This window comes from Urocitellus parryii, chromosome 15, assembly GCF_045843805.1.
Source record: "Urocitellus parryii isolate mUroPar1 chromosome 15, mUroPar1.hap1, whole genome shotgun sequence".
Lineage (NCBI taxonomy): Eukaryota > Metazoa > Chordata > Mammalia > Rodentia > Sciuridae > Urocitellus > Urocitellus parryii.
Window position 1 is genome coordinate 44140971 of NC_135545.1, and position 25451 is coordinate 44166421.

Genomic DNA, 25451 nt, shown 5'->3' on the forward strand with positions numbered 1-25451 from the left:
ATATTGCTTAGAAGAGTTCAGGATGAATTCACAGAGGAAGTGATATCTGAGCTGGACTCTGAAGGTAGTAGGATTTTTGCAGTGGAGAAACTGAATAAATAAGTAAATAAATATTCTAAGTCTCATAATATATATACATATATTTTATATTTTTATATATATATATATATTTATACACACATATATAATGTCTTACCTATATAATTCCTTCTTTTCATTTTTTTCCTCTTTTCTCTTTAGGTCATAATTGGCTTTAGGCAGTTCTCTGTATCCAGGTTCAAAGCTGCCATGTTATGCCTCACACTGCTGCACTGGAACTTTCTGGTGCTTTTTGGTCGGGTCATTGCCTTCTTCAAAAAATTTCAACCACTCCCCAATGCCTATAGGATAAAGAATCAAATTCTTTCCCCCCTGCCCATTTCTTTTCTTTTTTTTTTTTTTTTTTAATACTGGGGATAAAACCTAGGGTCTCATCCATGCTAGGCAAAAGCTCTACCAGGAATTACATCCCCAGCCCCTCTCTGTTCTATTCTTACCTTTCTTCTCTTCTTCCATTCTAGTAATCTGTGTACCCACTGTCAAATTCCTATTAAAACATCAATTAGAGAGTTTATTTCATTCTGTGTGGATGCTAAAGTTATGTGTGCAGAATTATAAGCTATTTAAGGCAAGAATTGGACTTCTTTTATATTTTTACTTGTAGTGTTGGGGATTAACCCAGGGCCTCATGAATGCTAGGCAAGTGTTTTACCACTGAGCTGTACCCCAGCCCTCTGTTTTATTTATTTTACCTTTCCAGGTACTGCACAACCAAGTGCTCATGGTGTATCAAAGAGAGACCCATGGACTGTTAATTCCCTGTGATGATTACTATGCTACCAGCTTGAACAAAATGATGTGTGAATCCAACAGAGAAAACAATATGGCGTAGAAGAGTTCAGGATGAATTCATAGAGGAAGTGATATCTGAGCTGAACTCCGAAGGTAAAGTAGAATTTTTGCAGGTGGAGAAACTGAATAAATGAGTAAATGAATATTCTAAGTCTCATTCATATTTTATAATTAGATTCTAAAATCTGTTGGCAAATCTCTGGTATGTCTCTTCTCCTGTTTAGGGCAGTCCACATTCCCCCCCACCCTCCACACCCACATTCAGCTGAAACAAATACATAGCAGGTAGAGTATGGTATATCTAAAGCCAATCTAGTTTATCCAATAACTTTAATTTAGATCTTTGAGGCTTAATTGTGGATGACCAATTCAACTATTTTATCATTGCATCTTTTTTTTAATATTAAAAAATTATTTTATTTCATATACTCACAGTAAATAAATGGAAAATAAAACAGTGGTTGTATCTATTATAACATCAAAAGTATATTTGGAAATAAATCTATAAGAACTCTATGCTATAAACCACAAAACACTGCTGTCGTTTCACTTAGCTACCTCTGCATGCTCCTGTCTTTGTCCACAATCCCCCATTTATAAGGATAGCAGTCATCTTGTACTGGGGTTCCACTCTACTCCATTGCGACCACATCTTAACTGATTACATCCACAACAATCGTATTTCTAAGTAAAGTTGCACTGCAAATTACTGGGGGTTAAAAATTCAATATATCTTTTTTGAGGGTGCACAGCTCAACCCATATTAGGTTCCTACAAAAATTGTCCACCAATTTTTACTGGGTTAAAAGGATATTCTTACAATTTAGTCATGTTACATACAATGTGTGATATTTTTTAAAAATATTTTTTTTTAGTTTTAACAGATATGAAAATATATTTCAAAGTTTCAGTAAATCATACAATTTTGTAAAGCCATAGAAATAAATAATATTGGGCTGTGGCTCAGTGGTAGAGTGCTCACCTGAGTATTTAGCCACTATCCTCTGCAAATCTGAAACACAGACACTTGATTTCTTTGACTATCCACTGAAGTTCAATGAAGCCCAGGTATTTCTTGGAATATTTGCATCAATACATCTTAGCTGTGATACATCACATTGTAAACAAGAGTGTGTCAGGACTTTGCCCTGCAACTGTCTAGCTTCTTTCAACCCCTGTAGGAAATTTCTGTTGGAACAGACATAGCAGCTGTAGGGGATAGTAGGAGGAAAAGAATGAATGTGGTCTGTGAGATGGCATTCCTTCTTCATCTCCTATTAAGAAAGCAAATGAATAATTTATCTGTAGATACCTGTACAGATTTCTAGCCTAGCACCTATCATAGTGCATTTGCTTTTTTATAGGGCAACTTCCCTGCCCTTGCCCAGGCCACTGTTTACTTCTTACATGGTCTTTGTAAAATCTTTGTATTTTAAAATTTCCACAGACATTTGTTTATGGAATGAGAGCAGAATAAATTTGCTTCATATAGAGAAATGGTTTTTCATCTTTTTCTGGGTTATGGATTTTTCTTTCAGAAAGCTTATGATGGCTAAACTTTTAACCTTTGTTTGTTTCCTTTGTTTCCCAAAGAAAGAGATGCATGTAGGTACAAGCTTGCAAAAATTTGCATACCAGTTTAGGAAGATCACAAATACCTGAAGCAAATCCCTGGATCTCTGGGTTTTAAACTCCCTGAATTGGGATGCAGATGTAGCTCAGTGAAAGGGTGCTTGCCTACCACATGTAAAGTCCTGAGTTTGATCCCCAGCACTGCAAACAAACAAACAACAAACAAACAAACAAACAAAAACTCTCTCTGAATTAAGAGAGAGTATAATAATAAATTTAAAAAAGCTTTAGTGGGGCTGGGGATGTGGCTCAAGCGGTAGTGCGCTCGCCTGGCATGCATGCGGCCCGGGTTCGATCCTCAGCACACATACAAATAAAGATGTTGTGTCTGCCAAAAACTAAAAAATAAATATTAAAAAAACTCACTCTCTCTCTTAAAAATAAAATAAAATAAAAATGAAAAAGCTTTAGTAATTCATGCTCCCATGCTCCCCACCCGATGGTACTAGGATTGAATCCAGGGGTGCTGTACCACTGAGCTAGTCCTTTTTATTTTGAAACAGGGTCTCCCTGAGATGCCCAGGCTGGCTTTGAATTTGGTAATTCTCCTGCCTCAGACTTCTGAGTCACTAGGATTACAAGTTTATGCCTGCGTGCCAGGCTACTAGTTCATATTCTTGTTTAAAATAATAACACAGTTGAAGTGAAGCTACTAGCTAGAATTCCATAATACTAAGATTAGAAGTGCAAAAGCATCTTAGTAAATGTAATGTGGTGGTTCAGGGCCAGTATGAAAAAGGACTTGCTTGCAGTTTGCATATTTTTTTTTTTTTAAAGAGAGAGAATTTTAACATTTATTTTTTTAGTTACCAGCGGACACAGCATCTTTGTTTGTATGTGGTGCTGAGGATCAAACCTGGGCTGCACATATGCCAGGCGAGCAAGCCAGCTACCTCCTGAGCCACATCTCCAGCCCAAGTTTGCATATGTTTAACTTGCCTGGTATTGGGGTGATTTGGAGACATTACCTTCTTTCCTTTCTTGGCTTAATGGACTCAGGGGTTTCTATTTTCTTATTAAAATTTCTCCTCCCTAATCCATCGTTTGCATTTCTCCAGCATTTACCTCCTTTCTCACTCCTCACTAAGTCTTTCAGATTCAAGTTGATTTTACTGCACCTTAGGATTTGTAATCACTCTAGATCTTGAGAGACTTAAACTGATCTCTAATGACTTCAGAAGCAAACTCTGACTCAAATCAATTCATAAAATATAGAAGTACTTCATCAAAGTGAATTAGGTGCTTGATTATAAGATTTAGGCACTTTGGAAGATGAAAAGAGTGAGGATATACTAAATTTAATGGCAAATAGAATAGAAACTAATTTTACCTTCAGAAACCTTTTCCAGAGCATGATCTCAGGGTAAAAAGTATCACATAAACATAACCAAATAAGAATCGGATAAAAATTTTAGCACAAATGAAGTCACTGCTGCTGCCCACCACTATCAATTCTCTATTAAGGAGCACTCCCAAGGTGGGGCAAAAATAATTTGCAGTATAAACTTTTTTTAGTCAATTATTTGAATCACACTGGAAATTTTCCTTCCAGATTGTGTTTGTTTAGCAGGTTCCTTACAATATATGTGTGACTAAAATTATTTTAACAGCCTTCATTGTATTATAATGACAAAGATTCTGTAGATCTTGTGACAACACATTACTTTGTTCTGTATGAGTTATTTAATTCCTTTTCAAGTGGTTGATATTTGAACCTCTTTCATTTAGAGTAGATCCAGCTACACAATTCTCAAAGTGCCTAAACAGATGTAGGAGGCCTTAACACTATCAATACAAACACACAACAAATACAAAAAGTGAGACTTTATTGCATAATCTACACAATCTTGTAGCTGAATCCGGGTTCTTGTGAAATTGTAATCAAGTGACTAGGGAATGTGATACCTGATTCGGAAGTAATATAAAGGAATTCTACAAACTACTAAATCTGCTGTTTGTTTTGTTCTATGATCCTATTGTAATTTTCAATGAGAGGAAATTTCCAAATTTTACATAAAGTCACGTCAGTATTTTATGAAGAACTGTGGATGATGGGGTGGTTTTTAAAATATTTTCACACTACTTCAAATACCAACTAACAGGGAACACAACTAAGATACAAATGACCACAAAGGGAAATGTCATTAGAACTAGAAGGACATATAGTTTACTAGAGAAATAGTGATCAGATAGTTATTTTTGATAACCTTGATTATCATGCAGGTCACACTGTATTTGATCAGGGACCCTCCTTCATTCCGCTTTTACCTAATCAGGGGAAATCTGATTAACATAAAAACAAAGCAGAAGAGAAAAAAAAAAAAAGAAGTCACAAGAGGGCAAAGTACAGAAGGGAAGAGTCCTTGCTAATTCTTGACCTGTTAATTAGGGTCAGAACAGTGTGGGATTTTTTTATACTCTGAGTTTGTTGAGGAATTACACAGAAATATGCTTAGTGATTCACCAAGCTTTCTTAGTACTGAGGCTCTGCCTGGTGCATTGCAATTTCCTCTTGTCAAATCATGTAGTGACTAATGGAGCCTGGAGGTCTCTAACAGGTGTTTACTGAAACTCAAAAGATATGGGATTTCAATAGGCCTTGGCTTGTTAGGCAATGTGAGATTTGGGTCTTCCCCTCTCAAATGGCTCTTCCCAGCTATGAAGGGACTTCCCTTGGGACTTGTTACAGCAGCCTACAGTGGCCTGTTCTGCTTTGCCATCTTCGGGTGGCTCTGAAAAGCTTTCTTACCTTTTGACAGGAGGAAAATGTTCACAGTGTTGATTTCTCTGCTATACAGAATTCTGCGAAGATAATTTGGCAATCTGAATCAGATTTTCAGATGGAAAGATAGGTAGGCTCTGATGACACAAGTATAAATTCTAGATGTGCAGTTAGAGCTTAGTAAAGGGCCCATCCCAGAGGCAACTGGACTGGGGCGTCCTTTGCTGAGACCTTCTTCCCCCAGCTCCAGCACTCCAATTTCAGATGAAGTGCCCAAATTTATGGGTGAGAGAGGCTGTAAATTACATACATGTACATAATACAACAGTCTGACTTTTAAGATTTATAAGATCTTTGTTAAGATAAAATGACAGAAACAAAACCAACTCAAATAGCTCAAAATCCTTACCCATGCGGTTATTGGCATCAATATTCCACACAAGATTAAATTTCTTTCTCAAGATGCACACCCTGACTCCAATTGATATTTTAATAACTTGATTAAAAATCTCCCAGAAGTCTATTAAGAGTCAGGAAACGGTCTGCGGTGTAGGTGAGGATTTTTGTTTTTGCAATGGAAACTTTTGGCCCCCATGAACAGAACAGCAGAAACTCATTTACGTGTGCGTGTGCTCTTCCTCCATCCTAGTCTAGTCCAAAACTCAAAAATGAAAACCTGTATAGAAGAGTAGCGTTTTAGGTTTGCTTTTTTTTTTTCCCCTCTAGAACATTCAGGTGGATTCACAAGATCCAATTTTTAAATTGTCTTATTTCCCACTCTTGAGTAAATTTCAGATACTCTAGCGCAATCAGATTTTTTAAAGTAATAAATTACAGTCTCCAAAATCGGTGTGTGTGTGGGGAGGGAGGGAAGAAGACACTTTAATTAAAAACAATCAATAACCTGGTGTTTTTAGGATACGGTCTACCATTTCCTAATTAAGAAATGAGTTTGACAGTCGTTTGGCCAGCTTATTGTAGACACTGCTATGAAAACCCCAAAGAGCTGGTCGCTGTCCAAACGACGAAACTCCATTTGCCTGCGAAACTCTGGCCTCGGCCGCCGCGAGTCGCTGGGTTCTTCCCTTCCCTTGCAGGCACCTCGGCTGCTCCGGGTCGGTGTCCTCCTGCGCACGCCGCGGCGCGGAGCAGGCCGCCTCAGGCTCGCCGCCACCAGGTCGGTGCAAATACCTTTTCCCTCCTCGGGGCCCCAGAGTGTGACGCCTCCCCACCTCCCTCCCTCCCTCCCTCCCTGCCGGCGGGGCCCTTTCCCCGGCTCGGGATCAGCCGCCCGGGCAGCTGCGGCAGGAAGCGAAGCCCTTGTTGATGCTGTTCCGTGACAAGCCTCCCCGCCCTCCGGCTGCTGCCCGGCTCTTCCCGGCTCTCGGGAGCCCCCCTCCGCGCCTGCGCAGTGCCCCACGGGGGGCGGGGCTCAGATTCCTGTCAGCGGCGGCGGCGGTGGCGGCGACCGTCAGTTTTCGCTGAGGAGAAGCACGAAACGGACCCGTTGGCTCTCCCCCCCTCCCCTTCCCCGCCCTGAACTCTCCTGGCTCGCCGGGAATCAGCCCCTGTGGAGTTTCCCTCCACCCGACGCCGTTTCGTTGGTCCTTGGCTCGGTGGAAGTCACTGCCCTCGAGGAGGAGGCAGCAGCAGCCGCCCTCGCCTCGCCGCCCCCGGTTCGGTGCCCGCGGTCTCGGAGAGGAGGTGCCGCCGCCACCGCCGCTCCCCCCCTCCCGCTGCCCTCGGGCCGGGCTGGGTCGAGCTGCGATGCCCTCGGACTTCATCTCATTGCTCAGCGCGGACCTAGACCTGGAATCGCCCAAGTCCCTTTACTCGCGAGGTGAGTCAGGCTGGGGGGGTGGGGCGTGGGGGCGGGGAGAGCCGGCGCCCGGGAGCCCAGGGGGTCCCCGTCGGGGCGGGGGCGGCGAAGCCGGGACCCCGCGAGCCTGTCGGGCTGCGGTGGGGGAGCGGTGCGGGGGACGGCTGGTGGTAGAGCGGCAGGCGGAGAAGCGGCGGCCCCTCCCCCGCGGAGCCGCGGGTCGCCCGGGGCCCGATTCCGTCGGCCCCCGGTGTCTGCGGCACCGTTGGCTCTGAGCGTCCGGCGGCAGGTCGGGCTCGGCCACCCTCTGCGAGGAGCTCGCGCCGGCCTCCCCCGCTCGGGGATCACCCCGAACTGGGCCCCACGCTGGGGCCGCGGCGATCCGCGCGCCACGGCTCTTCTTACCAGGACCCTCCTCGCGGGCAAAGTTGCCCCCCAGCGGGCGGCGTGGCTGGAGGTCGGTTCTGGGGGCAGGGTCACCATTTTACCCCCCTTCGGCTTGTTTGTGCGCCGTCTTTCTGCCCCCCTCTCCCTCTGGCCTAGTCCACTCCCTCCGCTTGTCGGGACGGCCCCCCTCGGCCAGGCGTTCTTCCTTTCCTCGTCATCTTCGCTGGAAAGGGCCCGAATTTTCTTTTCCCACCTCCGTGGCATTCTAATTACTTACTTCTCCTTCTCTTTTCAAAGATAATGGTGCTCTCTCTGGGTTAGTTTTATTCCTCTCCTCCCTCTGGAGTATCAGGCTGAGGCACGGACGCTGTCCTTTGAGAATTTTCTCTTCTTTGCTGTTCAAGGGCTTCTTGCAGGGAGGGGACAGTGGACAGAGATTCCCACTTAAAAACTCTTTTTGGCTAAGGCCTGCAGGGGATTCCCAGCATCTCAAATATTAATACTTGAGCTGATTTCTATTGGCATTAAATTCCTATACTGGACACCATAAGAATGTGTCAGAACAGGTTCCCTATGCAAGGGGCATCAAACCAAAATACTCCCACTGCACTCATCACTCCTTAAACCACTGGGACGAGGCGAAAGACATTACTGGATTGTTAACTGTTCATTTCATTATGTTAAAAAAAATATGCCAGGTGAACCCTTTTCCTGAGAAATTCAGCGTTTTGCTGGTTTTTGGTTTTATGCATCCATCCCCTGATTCCATCCCCTCCAAAACAAACGAACAAAACAGGGGCTTCAACTTCACATTAATGTATTTAAGTTGTTTAAGTGAATGGCAGTAAGGTGGTTTACTCTGGAAGATACTGGACTTTATGGACTGGCTATTGAGTTTGTGTACAGAATCCTACTTAGTTACTGTAACCATTGCTTCGATGACTTTAGTTGGCGGTCACCAACCATCCTGTGGATATTTTTCGGACAGTGTTACTTGAAGTAGTTAAGAAATATTGTAGTTTTGAGTGCCAGGAGGAAGACAATATCAAGAGATGAATCTTAGAGAAGGACTAATGTGGTACACTTGGATGCTAAAAATAGTCAAGACACTAACACCATTTGGGCAGTAATCGTCAGATAATTTTCCATGAAACGAATACTTTATTAAAATCTAAGTTTAGTTTAGAGATCAATGTAGAGGCAATTAAGCATTCCTCTTGTAGGGAATATATATACAAGTATGGGCCTTAGATCTCAAAAATATATGATAGTTATATAAGAGATGTATGTTATCCTTGGCATTTTTTTCTCATCCAGCATAAAAAGTACTTAATGCTTTTTGTGTTTTTCAGATTCTCTGAAGTTACACCCATCACAGAATTTTCATAGAGTTGGACTATTGGAAGGTCAGCAAAGTGCCATTTTAAAGCCTATTGTGTTAGTATGCAAAGACTTTCTCTCAAATGGAATTTAAATGGGAAAGTGTGAAACTTTGCAAACTCACACAATGTAGTTTTCTCCTAAATAGCCTGATCCTTCTTTTAGAGCAGCTAAGTGTTTCAGTGTATTTTGTTGTTATGTTGAAATGCTTTTTGGCTGTTGTGTTTGCTTTGAGAAGACTTGAAAAAAAAATCATTTTAAATTATGTGTTGGGTGCTACTATAGATTTCCAGATCTTTATTCTTTTTTTACATACAAACCAAATGTGAAAAGGCTGAAACATTAAGGTGAGTTAATAACTAGAAGAGTGACACAAAACACATACTTAGTTTGGAAATTCCAAACTTAGAACTTTTGTATGCTGAATATTTCAAACATTTATTTACTAAAACATTGATGTTTTTGTAATTTTACATTATATTTAAGGATAAGAAAAGCTGTGTAATAGAGATGATGATTAAGTTATGCTTAGAAAAAAGGCTTTAGAAAATCCTGGAAATGTTTATGGAATCTGTAGGATAAACAGCGACAATTTAGAAAACTTCATTTTGTGTTGCTTTTAGCATTTTAAGACATCAAATATTCTTTGTGTTTTTAAATAAGTTTTATAGAATTCCCATTTATCATTTATCTTTGAATCTTGTAATCCTGGATTTGGACAGCAAGGATGTTAATTTTCCTATTATGGAAATGAGAAACAGGGTCTGGGGGCTGTAGCTCATGGGTAGAGTGCTTGCCTAGCATGCATGAGGCACTGGGTTTGATCCTCAGGACCACATTTAAAAAATAAATAAATAAACAAATAAGATAAAGGCCTCCTACAACTACAAAAAAAAAAAAAAAAAAAGAGAGAGAAACAGGCTGAAATTAAGATACTTGGGGGGAAAAATCCCACAGTAGCTGAAACAATGCTCGCTGTGTTTTATTCAGTGCTTGTTAGCCATGCTAAGGTGCCACTAGGAAATATAAGTATGTATACACACACAAACACACTCTATATAAATATATACAAATACATATACAAGCAGTGACTTTAGGGCCCGCTTGAGGAAGGCCCTCAGTATTTAAGTCTGATTTGAGTGTAGGTTTTCCCCTTGCTTAAGAGTAGTCTGATATAGTGAGGGAAAAGTGGATATTGTAATTGAGTTTAACTTTGAATACCAGTTTAGCAATTTGTTAGCTCTGTGACCTGGGGTAAGTGATTTTACCTGTTTAAACTTTAATATTCTTTCTATTAAGATAGATACCTCTTTAGTTTAGTGAGCTAGTGTGTATTAAAGTGCCTTGTGGGGCTGGGGTTGTGGCTCTGTGGTAGAGCGCTCGCTTAGCATGTGCGAGACCCTGGGTTCGATCCTCAGCACCACATAAAAATAAAGAAAGAAAAGATATTGTGTCCAACTAAAAATAAAATAAAAAAATGTTTTTTAAAAAGTGCCTTGTATCAAATATTTTTGAAACTCTAATCTGAAGAAAGAAATTTTTAGAAGTGTCTCTTAAAGAAGCAGATTTCTGTTGTGGAGTCATATTTGTGTGTAACATCTCATTTATTTCCTGGGCAACAAATCAGTGTTATAATCATAGAGGTTATTAGGCAGCAGAGAGATATACGGAAGAAAAAGTGTTAATTATTTGAGGCTGGCATTGTGGCTCTGTGGTAGAGCGCTTGCCTAGCACTTTTGAGGCATTGGGTTCAATCCTCAGCACCACATAAAATAAACAAAATTATTAAAAAAAGTGTTAATTATTAAAACACTTTTAATGAGTTGATGGAAATACATACAAGCTTAATATGTGTTTAAATGTTTTTGCCTCTTTGTTGATTTTTCATTTTGGTTTAGTGGCTAGTCAACAATTTAAGACCACCCTTTTACAGATTATGTATAAAATGCAAAACATGCAAGTATCAGGTATATTATGTCCTATTTGAATTTTTACCTGAGATGAAATAAGAAAGTTGTTTGCTTGTTTAATGAAGTATTTAATCTGTACTACCTCATTGCTATTTTTTAACCTTTAATTTGGGCTTAAAAAATACATAAAAGTAAAGAAAATAGATATGAACTCCCACATACTCATTGCTGATATTTTTTATTTTTCTCCCATACTGGGAATTGAACCCAGGGGCGCTTACCCACTGAGCCACATCCCCAGCCCTTTTCATTTTTGTTTTGAGACAGAGCCTCCCTAAATTGCTTAGGATCTCACTAAGTTGCTGAGGCTGGCTTTGAACTTGTGATCCTCCTGCCTCAACTTCCCGAGTTGCTTGAATTGCAGGCAGCTGCCACTGTGGGACTTCATTTAATCTTTATACTTTAATTTTCTCATCTTTAAATGTGGGCAATAATAGTATCATCATCCTAGGTTGTTTTGAAGATTATACTAGGGGAGTTCATGTAAAATATTTAATTTAGTGTATAGTAGATGCTCAGTAAATGTTAGCTAACTTAAAAAATTATTAAACAACAAACATCAATAGAGTGCTTACCATGTGCCAAGAACTTTACATATATTAACTAATTGAATTTTTATAAAAGTTTCAAATGATTATTAGAAACTATCCTATTATAGAGATGAGGAAATGAAGGCATAGAGAAGTTCAGTAATTTACCTGGAGTTGCATAGTTAGTATGTTAAAAAGCCATGTTTCTGACTTAAGTCTTTTCCCTTTACAGTCTGTGTTCTTAAACTACTGTACTGTACAAATTCCTTCTGTTATGTAATATCAAGTATTGTCTAGTAATATTTATGCAAACTTTACATCAGTAGTCTAGATTTCTTTCTAGTAATTAAAAACAAGCTCAGAGTGAGGAATTTAAGTAATTAATATAAAATATGTTCATTTTCTTTATAGAACACACATTTTCCATATTTAAGCTCTTTTAGGAAAACAAGTTAGAAAATCTATAATTGAGTACTATTAAGCTTTAGAAATAGATATAAATATCTACCATTTGGAGAAAAAAATACCAACAATAGCATATATCTCATATAATATAACTAACGTGTTTTTAAGAGCTGGTCCTTCTTGCTTGCTACCATCTTTTTATTTAATATGGTGACTACCTAACTGGCAAAAGGGGTCTAGTTAATTAATGCAATAATAATATATGGCCATTAAAACAATGTTACTAATGATCTCAGAATTAACATGTAAAACCCTCTTAATAAAATAAAAATGGTGCTGTTACAAGTATATTAAAAAAATTTGTATTTTTAATGCAGAATATCCTGGACAAAAGTATACACTATAGATTTTATTTTTTGCAGGGGAGGGAGGTACCAGGGATTGAACTCAGGGGCAGTCAGTCACTGAGCCACATCCCCAGACCTATTTTGCATTTTATTTAGAGACAGGGTCTTACTTAGTTGCTTAGTGCTTCGCTGGTGCTGAGGCTGGCTTTGAACTGGCTGGCGATTCTCCTGGCCTGAGCCTCCTGAGCTGCTGGGATTACAGGTGTGTGCTACTGAGCCCAGCTATTTTCCTTATCTTAAAAGAACATAGCTTGTGTGTGTGTGTGTGTGTGTGTGTATATATATATATATTTTTTTTTTTTTTTAAAGAGAGTGAGAGAGGAGAGAGAGAGAGAATTTTTTAATATTTATTTTTTATTTTTCGGTGGACACAACGTCTTTGTTTGTATGTGGTGCTGAGGATCGAACCTCTTGAGCCACATCCCCAGCCCTATATATATTTTTAAATAAAATGGTTTGCACTTAGATTCAGAGTTGAACCTCTGAATCTAGGGATCTTCTTTGAAGTGCCTAGAAATAAACTCAGCTACAGAGAAGTTATCATTTCTTATTCTGTACCGCAAAATACCCATTTTGCTTTACTTTGTTTGCCATACCAAAAAAAAAAAAACAACAACAACAACTAGGAAATGAAATGAAACTAAACAAACAAATAGATTAAGAGGTTATTCTAGAAATACAGAGGTGTAAGATAATAAGATAGAAAATCAAAGAACAAGAAAAATAACTAAGCAAATTGAAGAAAATAGAGAAAAACAATAGAATAAAAAATTTAAATGCTTTTTTTCTTTTATTCTCTTTTGCAGTACTGTGGATGGAACCCAAGGCCTTGGGCATGCTAGGCAAGCACTCTACCACTGAACTATGCCCTAAACCCCTTTAAATGCTTTTAAAAGTCTAAGGGATAGGGCTGGGGTTGTGGCTCAGTCGTAGAGCACTTGCTCTACTCATGGGGCCCTGGGTTCAATTCTTAGCACCACATATAAGTAAATACATAAATAAAAATAAAGGCCTATTGACAACTAAAAAAATATTTGAAAAGAAAGCCTAAGGGATAACATTATGGATTCAAGAAGGGATTAAAGAATTGGTTAATATTATGAATTAAGAATTGGTTAAGTAAAAGTTCAGTGGCAGTCTGATATAATCTTGGCATGATTTTTAAGAGATGATATAATGACTTAGGAGAAAACAACTATTTTTTTTCCAACTATTGCCAGTCTGTTTGATTATCATGTATGTAGAATTATAGACAACTGAAAACCCTAGAAATATAGCAATGTTTTGTTGGCTTTATGGAATTCCACCTCCCTCACTCCAGTATTATGAGTAGGACCCAGGGCCTCCTGCATGTTAGGCAAGTACTGTACCACTGAGTTATATCCCCAGTCACGTCTTCATGGAGTATTTCTTAACTTGCCATCAGACATGTTTTATTTCTCTTGCAAGGACCCATGTTAAGGTAGTTAGACCATAAAACACCTACATAATGATACATATGAAGATATCTTATGAGAGTTAGATTTATCAAAAATATCTAACATTAAACTGGGCATGTGGTGCACGCCTGTAATCCCAGCAGCTTGGGAGGCTGAGGCAGGAGGATTTCGAATTCAAAGCCAGCCTCAGCAATGGTGAGGCACTAAGCAAGTCAGTGAGACCCTGTTTCTAAATAAAATACAAAAATAGGGCTAGGGATGTGGCTCAAGGTAGCTCGCTCGCCTGGCATATGCGGGGCGCTGGGTTCGATCCTCAACACCACAGGAAGGAAGGAAGGAAGGAAGGGAATGGAAGGGAAGGAAGGGGAGAAAGAAAGAAAGATGTTGTGTCCACTGAAAACTAAAAAATAAATATTAAAAAATTCTCTCTCTCTCCCTCTGTCTCTTTGAAAAAATAAATAGGGCTGGGGATTAGTGGTTGAGTGCCTGAGTTCAATCCCTGGTACCCCCCCCCCCGCCCCCCCAAAAAAATGTTCAATTATTTTTTTGTTTAGTATTTATTATCTGAATGGATCCATACTTGTAAACTAAGAATATAATTATAGAAACAATTAAGTTCATAACATGAAAAATCATTCCTAGTTCACCCTAGCTTTTTGCCAATAAAATCCATATCTCTGATTTCCTGTCATCTGTTTTTTAATGACTTTCTTTTCTTTTCTTTCTCTCTTTTCTTTCTCTCTTTCTCTTTCTTTCTCTCTTTTTCTTTCTTCTTTCTTTTTCTCTCCTTTTTCTTTCTCTCTTTCTCTCTTTCTCTTTCTTTCTCTCTCTTTCTTTCTTTCTTTTCTTTCTTATCACCCCAGTGCCTCACATGTAATAGGTGAGCACTCTACCACTGAACCACAACCCCAGCTCCCTATCATCTGTATTTTAAAAATTTTTATTTTCAGTTGTCAATGTACCTTTTTAAAATTTATATGTGGTGCTGAAAATTGAACCCAGTGGCGTCTCACATTCTAGGCAAGCGCTCTACCACTGAGCTACAACCCCAGCCCTATCATCTGTTTTTGTATCTGCCTAAATTCTGCTTCGTTTTTTTTTTTTTTTTTAATACTAGGGATTGAACCCTGGGCTTTGTACATGCTAGGCAAATGCTCTGCTCTTGAGCCATATACCCAGCACTTGATTTCTTTATTTTCATTTAATACCAGAATTTGATTGCTTATTAAAATAAATGGATATAAATCTGTGTTCTAATTATGTGGTTCATGGTCTGATCTTAATTTATTATTTTTTGGTATTGGGGTTTGAACCCAGAGTTGTTTAACCACTTAGCTACATCCCCAGCCCCTTTTTTTATTTTTTATTTTGAGACAGTGTCTTGTTAAGTCCTTAGGGCCTCATTGCTGAGGTTGACCTTGAATTTGCAGTCCTTCTGCCTCAGCCTCTTAAGTCTCCAGGATTATAGGGGTGTGCTACTATGCCAGGCTTGAGTCATTCTTTTTTTTTTTTTTTTTTTCCTGGTTCTGGGGATTGAATCCAGAGGTGCTCTATTATTTTTCTTTAATATTTTTTTAGTTGTAGTTGGACACATACCTTTAATTAATTAATTAATTAATATTTTTTAGAATTTAGTTTTTAGTTTTAGGTGGACACAATATCTTTATTTTTATGTGGTGCTGAGAATCAAACCTAGTATCTCATGCATGCTAGAGGAGCATGCTACCACTTGAGCCACATCCCCATCCTGATTTATTTTTTATGTAGTGCTGAGGATTGAACCCAGCTTCTTGCCTGTGCCAGGTGAGTACTCTACCTCTGAGCCACAATCCCAGCCCAAGGAGTGCTCTACTATTGATTTACTTCTCCGGTCTTTTTAATTTTAAGACAGGGTCTCAGTTGCCCAGGCTCCTTGAATTTTTAGTCCTCCTGCTTCAGCCTCCTGAGTAGCTAATTCACTCTTGACTCTTCTGTGTAATTGTAGTAGTCCCCTAACTTGAAAGTGGTAATGCAGAAAAACATTTCCTATTGTAATCAATATTACATATAAAAATGGCCATTTTTTATTAGAAAAGTAGATTCATTAGGTTATATTTTCTATTGGAAATAGCAGGAACTTATAAAAAAATATATCATGTGGGTATAATGGTGCATATCTGTAATCCCAAAGGCTGGGGAGGCTGAGGCAGGAGGCTCTGGAGTTCAAAGCCAGCCTTAGCAATTTAGTGAGGCCCTAAGTAACTCAGTGAGTATTTGTCTCTAAATAAAATACAAAGAAAAGGGCTGGGGATGTGGCACAGAGATTAAGTGCCCCTGAGTTCAGTCCCCTCCAAATAAGTAAATTAAATAAAATAAAAAGATTTAAATTATATAAGAGATCAGTTGGACCTGATTATTTAGTGGACACAGGATAGTTCTGTTAATATTAATGAGGTAAAAGACATTCTTCAATAGAAATGTTTCTTGTTATTGGCTACCAATTTATTCTAAGTTACATTAAAGAGATTCATGTGTTTTTTATTTGCTGTTGTGTTAATGGAAATTAAGTTTAAAAAAATAACAAGGTGTATAAGATGCTAATTATAAATGTTGTTGAATGAAAAGTTAGAAATTTTCCTTATGAATTATCCATAGATAATGGGTTTAGCTTTGAAATATAAATAAATCCTGATGCTGTGATAAAACTATATTTCTAATGATTTGAACTGAAGATATGTTACATGAGTGAGATTCCAGTTTTGTTTTATTTAGTTATTTTTAATCTTAATAACTTTTATTTTTTATGGTACTTGGGATTGCTCCCATGGGCACTCTACCCCATTCAATTTATATTTATATATATATATATATATATATATATATATATATATATATATATATATATATTTTAAGTTGTAGATGGACACAATACCTTTATTTATTTAAATGTGGTAATGAGGATTGGACCTAGTGCTTCACACATGCTATGTAAGTGCTCTACCACTGAGGTATAACCCCAGCCTCCCCATCCATTTTTATTTGTTATTTTGAGACTTGGAACCTGCTATCTTTCTGACTCAATCTCTGCAGTCACTGGGATTACAGGTGTGCACTGCTGCACCTGGTTGATTCTTACTAACTTTTTGTTTTATTTTATTTTTAGTACTGGGGATTGAACCCAGCAGCTTAACCACTGAGTCATATCCCCTGCCCTTTTTTATTTTTTATTTTTATTTTGAGACAGGGTTTTGCTAAATTGCATACGGCTTTGCTAAATTACTGAGGCTGGCTTTGAACTTGCGGTCCTCCTGCCTCAGCCTCCCGAGCCACTGGGATTACAGGCATGCGCCACTGTGCCTGACCTTACTAACTTTTTTTAAAATGGATACTTTCCTCTTCTGTTTATTTTTTGTGGTGCTGAAGATCAAGCCTAGGACTTCCCATATGCTAGGCAACCACTGTACCACTGAGTTATACCCACAGCCTTTTTTCCTTCTTTTTTTTCCTGTAGTACTGGGGATTAACCCAGGGTCTTATGGATGCTAGATAACACACTCTATGTGCACTGTACCATTGAGTTACATTCCCAGCCTATAAGATAAATAGGTTGATGGTTATTATTGCTTTCCAGCCATAAATGTCTAACATTTATTTCCTTTTCAAAAAACATTGTGACTAGTACTTTACTAAATTTGGTAATTAGTTTTGAAAATATGACTAGTTTTTAACAGTGAAATAAGTAGTTGATTACATTTATAAAATTAGTTTTAATTTAAAAAATCTACTTAAGCAATATTTTAAAAATTCTTTTTCATTTTTTATAATACTGGGGATGGAAGCCAGGGCATTGCACATGCGAGGCAAGTGCTCTCCCACTGAACTACTTATTAAATTTTTTATTTTGATACTGGTTCTTGCTAGATTTCTCAGGCTGTCTCGAACTTGTTATCCTCCTGCCTCAGCCTGTGAGAAGCTGAGATTACAAGTGTGTGTCACCATGCCCTGCTAAAGCAAACTGAGGTACAGAGGGATTTGATTGAGTTTTCATTAATTTTCCAAGATTACATAGCTAGTGGACCAGGATGGAATTTGAACCTCAACTTTTATTTTTTTGTACCAGGGGATTGAACCTGGGGTTCTTAACCACTTTTTTTTTTTTTTGTTTGTTTTTACATAGTCTCACCTGAGTTGTTTAGGGCCTCACTAAGTTGTTGAGATTGGCTTTGAACTTTTGATCATCTTGGCTCAGCCTCCCAATCCACTGGAATTACAGTTGTGTGCCACTGTGCCCAGTTTGAACCTCAACAGTTTTACCCTAGAGTTATGATCTTGTATGGATTTGTGTAGCACAAACATTTGATAATGGGTGTTTGTACTTTGGACCCTAAAGATTACACTACTGTTTAGATGGTATAAAAAGAATATTTTGTATAGGATTCTTCAGATAAGCAGTTTCCCTAAAGTAATGAAAAGTCACACAATAGAAATCAGTAAAAATATGATGATGACCCCTTTGGAGGAAAATTTTAACATTTACAATCGACAAATCATTTTTTTCTTTGATAGTTTTTAAGATTTAGATGAAGCAGATGGCTAGTTGAAATTCATTCTTGGCTGATAGTGGGATTCAGGTAAAACATAGAAGCAGGGTTAAGTGGAAGCCACCACTTAAGGAGAATTTAGAAATGGAGGTGGTTGGGACTCTTGATTTCTTTGGCAATACTTTTATGGAAGTTATTAATTCTTATTTCTGCTGGCTGTTTCATAGATTAATTTGAGAAGAGATGATCAATAGGAGAAACTACTAATAGGAGCATTAGGAGTTAGTTCTGTTTCTTGCTATGGTTGATTTTCGTTTCTGGAACTTTCTGAAAGTTCTGTGTTAGGAATTTGGGTTCTAATTCTAGTTTTACCCTGTGACCCTACAGGAAATCATAAAAGCAGTCCTTTAGAGATGTTATCAGTGCTTACTTAATTAAGACTTAAGGGGAATACAATTGAAATAATGTTGAAAGGGTTTGAAAACTATAAAATACAATATGAATAGTTTTATTTCTGATGGAGTTTTATTAATTTACTTTGGTTCTCCTTTCCCTTTTTCTTTAAATCTACCCTTTCCATCTTTTGGTTCGTTTTTGCATGACACTGTACATTTTGTTGGTTCTACTCAGTAGTATTCTTGTGTCTTCTTCTTCTTCTTCAATGTACAGAAGTACATTCATTTTAAATGTTCCTTGAGTTTTTATTTTTATTTTTTTTGGAACTAGGGATTGAACCCAGGGATGCTTAACCATTGACACACATCCCTACCTATTTTTTATTTGGAGACAGGGTCTCACTGAGTTGCTTAGGGCCTTGCTGAGTTGCTGAGGCTGGCTGAGAACTTGTCATCCTTCTTCAGCTTCCCAGTTGATGGAATTCAGGAGTGTGCCACCATGCCTGGTGGTCTGTGAGGTTTTTTTTTTTTTTTTTTTTTTTTTTAAATAAATAAAAAACTTTTACAGTAGAATGCATTTTGACATATAGTACACAAATGGAGCACAACTTCTCATTACTCTGGCTGTACATGGTTCAGAGTCACTCCACTAGTGTAATCATACATGTATATAGGGTAGTAATGTCTGTCTTTTTCTACTGGCCTTCCCAACCCCACAACCCTACCCCTCCCCTGACTCCCCTCTACACAAAGTTTTTTCATTCTTCCTTGTCCTCCTACCCCACTATGGATTAGCATCCGCTTATCGGAGAAAACTATCGGCTTTTAGGTTTTTGGGACTGGCTTATTTCACTTAGCATCATATTCTCTAGTTCCATCCATTTATCTGTAAATGCCATAATTTCATTCTTTAATATTCCATTGTGTATATGTGCCACATTTTCTTGATGCATTTCTCTATTGAAGGGCATCTAGGTTGGTTCCATAGTTTAGCTATTGTGAATTGAACTGCTATAAACATTAATGTGGCTGTGTCACTATAGCATGCTGATTTTAAGTCCTTTGGGTATAAGCTAAGTAGTGGAATAGCTGGTTCAAATGGAGGATCTATTAAAAGTTTTCTGAGGTATCTCCATACTGTTTTCCATAGGGGTTGCTTCTGTGAGTTTTTAACGAGTGTGTGTTTGTACAATCAACATAATCAAGGTATAGAACAGTAAAACTACTACTTCTTTTTTTTTTTTTTTTAAAGAGAGAGTGAGAGAGGGGAGAGAGCAAGAGAGAAAGGAGAGAGAATTTTTAATATTTATTTTTTAGTTCTCGGCGGACACAACATCTTTGTTGGTATGTGGTGCTGAGGATCGAACCCGGGCCGCACGCATGCCAGGCGAGCGCGCTACCGCTTGAGCCACATCCCCAGCCCCTACTTCTTATTCTTTTGTAGTTAATCCTGCTCACTCCAACCCCAGAGAACTACTGATGGGCTTTTCTTTATCATAGATTAATTTTGCCTTTTTTTTTAGAATTACAAAGATGAATTTTAAGTTTTGTTTTTTACCACCATAGCCTTCTAAAAGGTAACATTGTATTTTAAAAATGGGCATAAAGGTAATACATTTTTTGTTCTTTCATATATTTTTTCTTTTCTTGGTGTCAAGGATTTAACCCTGGGGGTGCTTTACCACTAAGCTACATCCCCAGCCCTTTTTATTTTTAATTTTGAGACAGGATCTCATTAAGTTGCTTAGGGCCTCACTAATTTTGAGTCTGATCTTGAACTCAGGATTGTCCTGCCTGAGCCCGACTGAGTTACTGGAATTACAGTCATGCACAACCCTGCCCAGCTCTTTTCTTCTTTTTATCCCCAGTACTGTGGATTGAACTGAACATAACTCTACCACTGGACCTACATCCCTAGCCCATTTTTTAAAAATTTATTTTGAGACAAAATCTTGTTAGATTGCATATCTGCCCTCAAATTTGTGGTCCTCCTGCCTCAACCTCCTGAGTGGGCTGGGATTTCAGGTAAGCACCACCTGAACCATCTCAAATTTTTTTTTTTAGACATGTTTTAGTTATACATGGACACAATATCTTTATTTTGTTTATTTATTTTTATGTGGTGCTGAGGATTGAATCCAGTGCCTTACACATGCGAGGTAAGTGCTCTACCTCTGAGCCACAGTCCCAGCCCCAGATGTTTTTTTATTATTATTAATTTTGGTACTTTTTTGGGGATTAAATCCAGGATTACTTTACTGCTGAGCTACACCTCCATCCCCCTGTTTTTAGTTGTTTTTGAGGTAGGGTCTCACTTAGTTCCTTAGGCCCTTGTTAAGTTGCTGATGCTGGTCTTGAACTTGGGATCCTCCTGCCTCAGTTTCTTGTTGCTGGGATTATAGGCTTACTATCCTGTGCCTGGCCCAACTCATATCATTCTTATGTTACTCTATAAGTAGCAAAGTATAGATTTATGAGGGATTTATTTATTTATTGATTGATTGTCATGCTTGGGATTGAATCCAGCACCTCATGCTTACTAGGCAAGCACTGTACCACTGACCTATATTTCTAGCCCTTTCCAGAAATTTTTATTTTGAGATAGGGTTTTGCTAAGTGCCCAGGTCAACCTCAAACTTGAAATCCTGCCTCATCTACCAAGTAGCTGGGATTATAGGTGTGTGCCACTATGCCTGGTTAAAATTTCTTTTTTAAAAAAGTTTTACATTTGTACTAGGGTTGTGGCTCAGTGGTAGAGCTCTCGCCCAGCATGCACAAAGCACTGGGTTCAATCCTCAGCACCACATAAATGTAAAATAAAGATATTGTGTCCACCTAAAACTAAAAAATAAATATTAAAAAAAATTTTACATTTTATCCAGATAATTGGAAGGCTGAAGCAGAAGGATTGCAAATTTGAGGCCAGCCTCAGCCACCGGGTAAACTCTGAGCAAGTTAGAGTATGTTTCAAAAAACAAAAACAAACAGAAATATAGGCTGGGGATATAGCTCAATGGTAAAGTACCCTGTTCAATCTCTAGAACCCCCCAAATTTAAATTTTATTTATTTTTATTATTAATTTTTTATGGTACTAAGGATTGAATTCCAGGGAATTATATCACTGAGCCTTATCCTAGCCCTTTTAACTTTTTTTTTCTTTCTTTTTTTTTTTTTAAATATTTTTTAGTTGTTGATGGACCTTTATTTTATTTATTTGTATGTGGTGCTGAGAATCGAACCCAGGACGTCACACATGCTAGGCAAGTGCACTACCACTGAGCCACAACCCTAGCCCAACTTTTTTCTTTTTCTCTTTGTTCTGGGAATTGAACCTGGCGTGCTTAACCACTGTGTCATATCCCCAGCCCTTTTAATTTTTTATTTTGATACAGGGTCTCACTAAGCTGCCCAGGCTAGCCTCAAAGTTACCATCTTGAATTGCTGAGATTATAGGCCTGCACCACTGTACTCAGCTAGAAAATATTACATTTGTCTTTACTCTTTTAATACAGGGAGATCATATTCATATAACTTTTTTTTTGTACCGGGGATTGAACTCAGGGGCACTTGACCACTGAGCCACATCCCTATTTTGTATTTTATTTAGAGACAGGTTCTCACTGAGTTGCTCAGTGCCTCGACTTGCTGAGCCTGGCTTTGAACTCAAGATCCTCCTGTCTCAGTTTCCTGAGCCGGTGGGATTACAGGCATGTGCCACGATGCCTGGCTTCATATAACTTTTATCTTAGCATATTGTCATAATTATTATTTTATTAATTATTAATATCTATTGTAAATTACACTTTATTATATACTTATGTATAGGAAAAGATGTAGTAAAATCAGAAAAAATATATATTTATTTTGGTTATAAATGGACCTTTGTTTTTTATTTATTTGTATGTGGTGCTGAGACTCGAACCCAGGGCCTCACACATGCTAAGCAAGTTCTCTACCACTGAGCCACAACCCCAGCCCAAAATCAGAGTTTTGTAATATGTGTGGTTTCAGGTATCCTCTGGGGGTCTCAGAATATATCCCACAAGGATAAGGGTTAGCAGTGTATACATCTGTTCAGGAAAAGAAGTCCAAATCATAAGATAATTGTAAAGTATTAGCATCAGCCATAGGTGTAATTAAACCATAAAAAATACCTAGTGTAGTCCAGTTTTTATATTGAAAATATATTGGGACATGGTTTTAGTCAACTATTCATCACTGTTACTAAAACATCTCTTAAAAACAACTTAAAGGGAGGAAACCTTTTCTTTCTTTCTTTCTTTTTTTTTTTTTTAATTTTAGATCACAGTTTCAGAGGTTTAGCCCATGGTTGACCAACTCTGGGTAGAACATCATGGGTGGAAAGGCTGTGGCAGAAGAAAGCCTTTCAGTACATGGCAACCAGGGAGCAGAGAGAACTCTGCTCTTTAGGGACAAAATATAAACCCCCAGGTCACCCCCCACACACACCACCTACTTTCTCCAGCCACACCCTACCTGCTTTCATTTACCACATAGTTAATCCATGTCAGTGGATTAATCCAATGATTAGGCCAGTGTTCTCATAATCTAATTATTTCTTTCTTTCTTTTTTTTTTTTTTGAGAAAGAGAGAGAGAGAGAATTTTTATTTATTTATTTTTTTAAGCTTTCTGCGGACACAACATCTTTGTTTGTATGTGGTGCTGAGGATCGAACCCGGGCCTCACGCATGCGAGGCGAGCGTGCTACCGCTTGAGCCACATCCCCAGCCCAAAATCTAATTATTTCACCTCCAAACATTCTTTCATGGTCTCACACGTGAGCTTTTGAGGGACACCGCATATCTAAACCGTAACAGATGTTAAGATTCTCAAAGCAGGGAATGTATCCTATTTATTTATTTATTTATTTGGCACCAGGGATTGAACTCAGGGGGCACTTGGCCACTGAGCCACATCCCTAGCCCTACTTTGTATTTTATTTAGTGGTAGGATCTCACTGAGTTGCTTAGCGCCTCACTTTTTGCTGAGGCTGGCTTTGAAATTGCAGTCCTCCTGTCTGAGCCTCCTGAGCTTTCTGGGAGCCTCTGGGATCCTCACTGTGTGAGCCACAGTACCCGTACTCTATGTTCTTAGAGAAGGAATGGAGGGTATTGGAAGTCTGAGTGGATTGTACGGTAGTTGCACACAACCACGTAGCCAATTTTTAGTTGGGCTAATAACTGCATTAAATTGACTACAGATGAAGATTTAGGCCTTTAAAGAATTGGAACTATTTAATCTGTAAAGATAGTTTATATAAATAAGATGAAAATTGAGGATTTATTTACTAAACTCAGAATACTCAAATCAGAAAGTTGTCTTGAAACTTGAAAGAGGTAGCTTTAGGGCAAAATGTGTAACTATGTAATTTAATGAGAAAAAGTTCTCTTAGGCAATATTATATCTCCATTCAAGAGTGAAAAAATAAAATCTAGAATGATTAAATTAATGGAATCATCAGGGATAGTTGACAAAGCTAGAAATGTGACCTTAAATTTTGTGGCATAGAAGATGATTCCTCTTGCTTTTATCAAAAAATATAATTTTTATTGGCAGGATTTGTATTTTTCCCTTTGTGTTTGGGAGGATTAATTTTTGGAACAAGTCTCATTAATAAGGGTTTTGGAAAGTCTGTGCTCCACACAACAGAATGTAACCAGCTTATATAATGTGATGGTAGAACTGGAGATAGTGTTTTTTTTTTAATCCAACTTTAACTCTATATAATCTGCCTTTTTGAAGTCTTTTACGTGGTGTGCTTTCTCTGGGATTTCAGTAGAGTGAAGTGATGTGGGTATGTGAGGATCATTCCTATGAACCTACCCCACAACAACTATTAATTGAATCTTATAATTTAAAAAAAAATATTTTATTTTTATTTATTTTGAGATGGGGTCTTGCTGCGTTTGGTGCTCAGTCTGATTTTGAACTTGTGAGCTCAAGTGTTTCTCCTGCCTCAGCCTCCCAAGTAGCTGGGACTACAGACTTGTTCCACTACTCCTGGCTGAATCTTGTAACTTTTCTTTTTTTTTTGGTATTGGGGATTGAACTTGGACACTCAACCACTGAGCCACATCCCCCGCCCTATTTTTTTTCTGGTTTCACTGAGTTGCTTAGTGCCTCACCATTGCTGAGTCTGGCTTTGGACTCATGATATTTCTGCCTCAGCATCCTGAACCCTTAGGATTACAGGCGTGTGCCACCATGCTCAGCGAATCTTGTAACCTTTTTTTTTTTTTAATATTTTTTTTAGTTGTAGATAAACACAATATCTTTATTTATTTTTATGTGGTATTGAGATTCGAACCCAGTGCCTCATGTGTGCAAGGCAAGTGACCTACCACTGAGCTACAACTCTAGACCTGAATCTTGTAACTTTTTAACTATCATATTTCCAGGAGCAAATATCATCTTTAAAAATATGCCAATGGGAAATAAGATTTAATAATGTTATTTATAGATTGGTTTTAAAAAATGTATATATCTTCCATGTGCAAAAAATACTGCATATAAATTATTTGCCCTTCATTTTCTGCAGGGTTCCGGGAGCAAAATAGCATCTAAAACACTGATTTGAGGCAATCTACTTGTATTATTGATTTCATTAGTATAATACTAATACTTTTGGAATAATTGTATTAAAAGTGAAGAATATTTTTTGGTTTTTTTTTTTTAGTTGTCAATAGACCTTTATTTATTTTTATGTGATGCTGAGGATTGAACCTAGTACCTCACACATGCTGAGCAAGCACTCTACCACTGTGCTACAACCTCAGCCCAGTTTTATTTTTTTGGTACCAGGGATTGAACTCAGGGGCACTCAACCACTGAGCCACATCCCCAGCCCTACTTTGTATTTTTTATTTAGAGACAAGGTTTCACTGGGTTCCTTAGCACCTCACCTTTGCTGAGGCTGACTTTGAACTCTCGA

The 25451-nt window shown here is 38.2% G+C and overlaps 1 protein-coding gene across 3 annotated transcripts in view; it reads left to right on the forward strand.

Annotated features, from left to right (window-relative positions):
• Nucleotides 1-6704: 6704 nt before the first annotated feature.
• Nucleotides 6705-25451, forward strand: part of Nfat5 (nuclear factor of activated T cells 5) — a 98890-nt gene continuing 80143 nt past the window's right edge. For 2 of the 3 annotated variants that reach the window (XM_026404480.2, XM_026404481.2), the window contains exons 1-2: nt 6705-7085; nt 8804-8857. In XM_026404480.2, coding sequence (XP_026260265.1) covers nt 7013-7085; nt 8804-8857 — 127 coding nt within the window. In that variant the 5' untranslated portion in view covers nt 6705-7012. The remainder of the gene's footprint in view (nt 7086-8803; nt 8858-25451) is intronic. The other variant, XM_026404482.2, reaches the window with a different exon arrangement.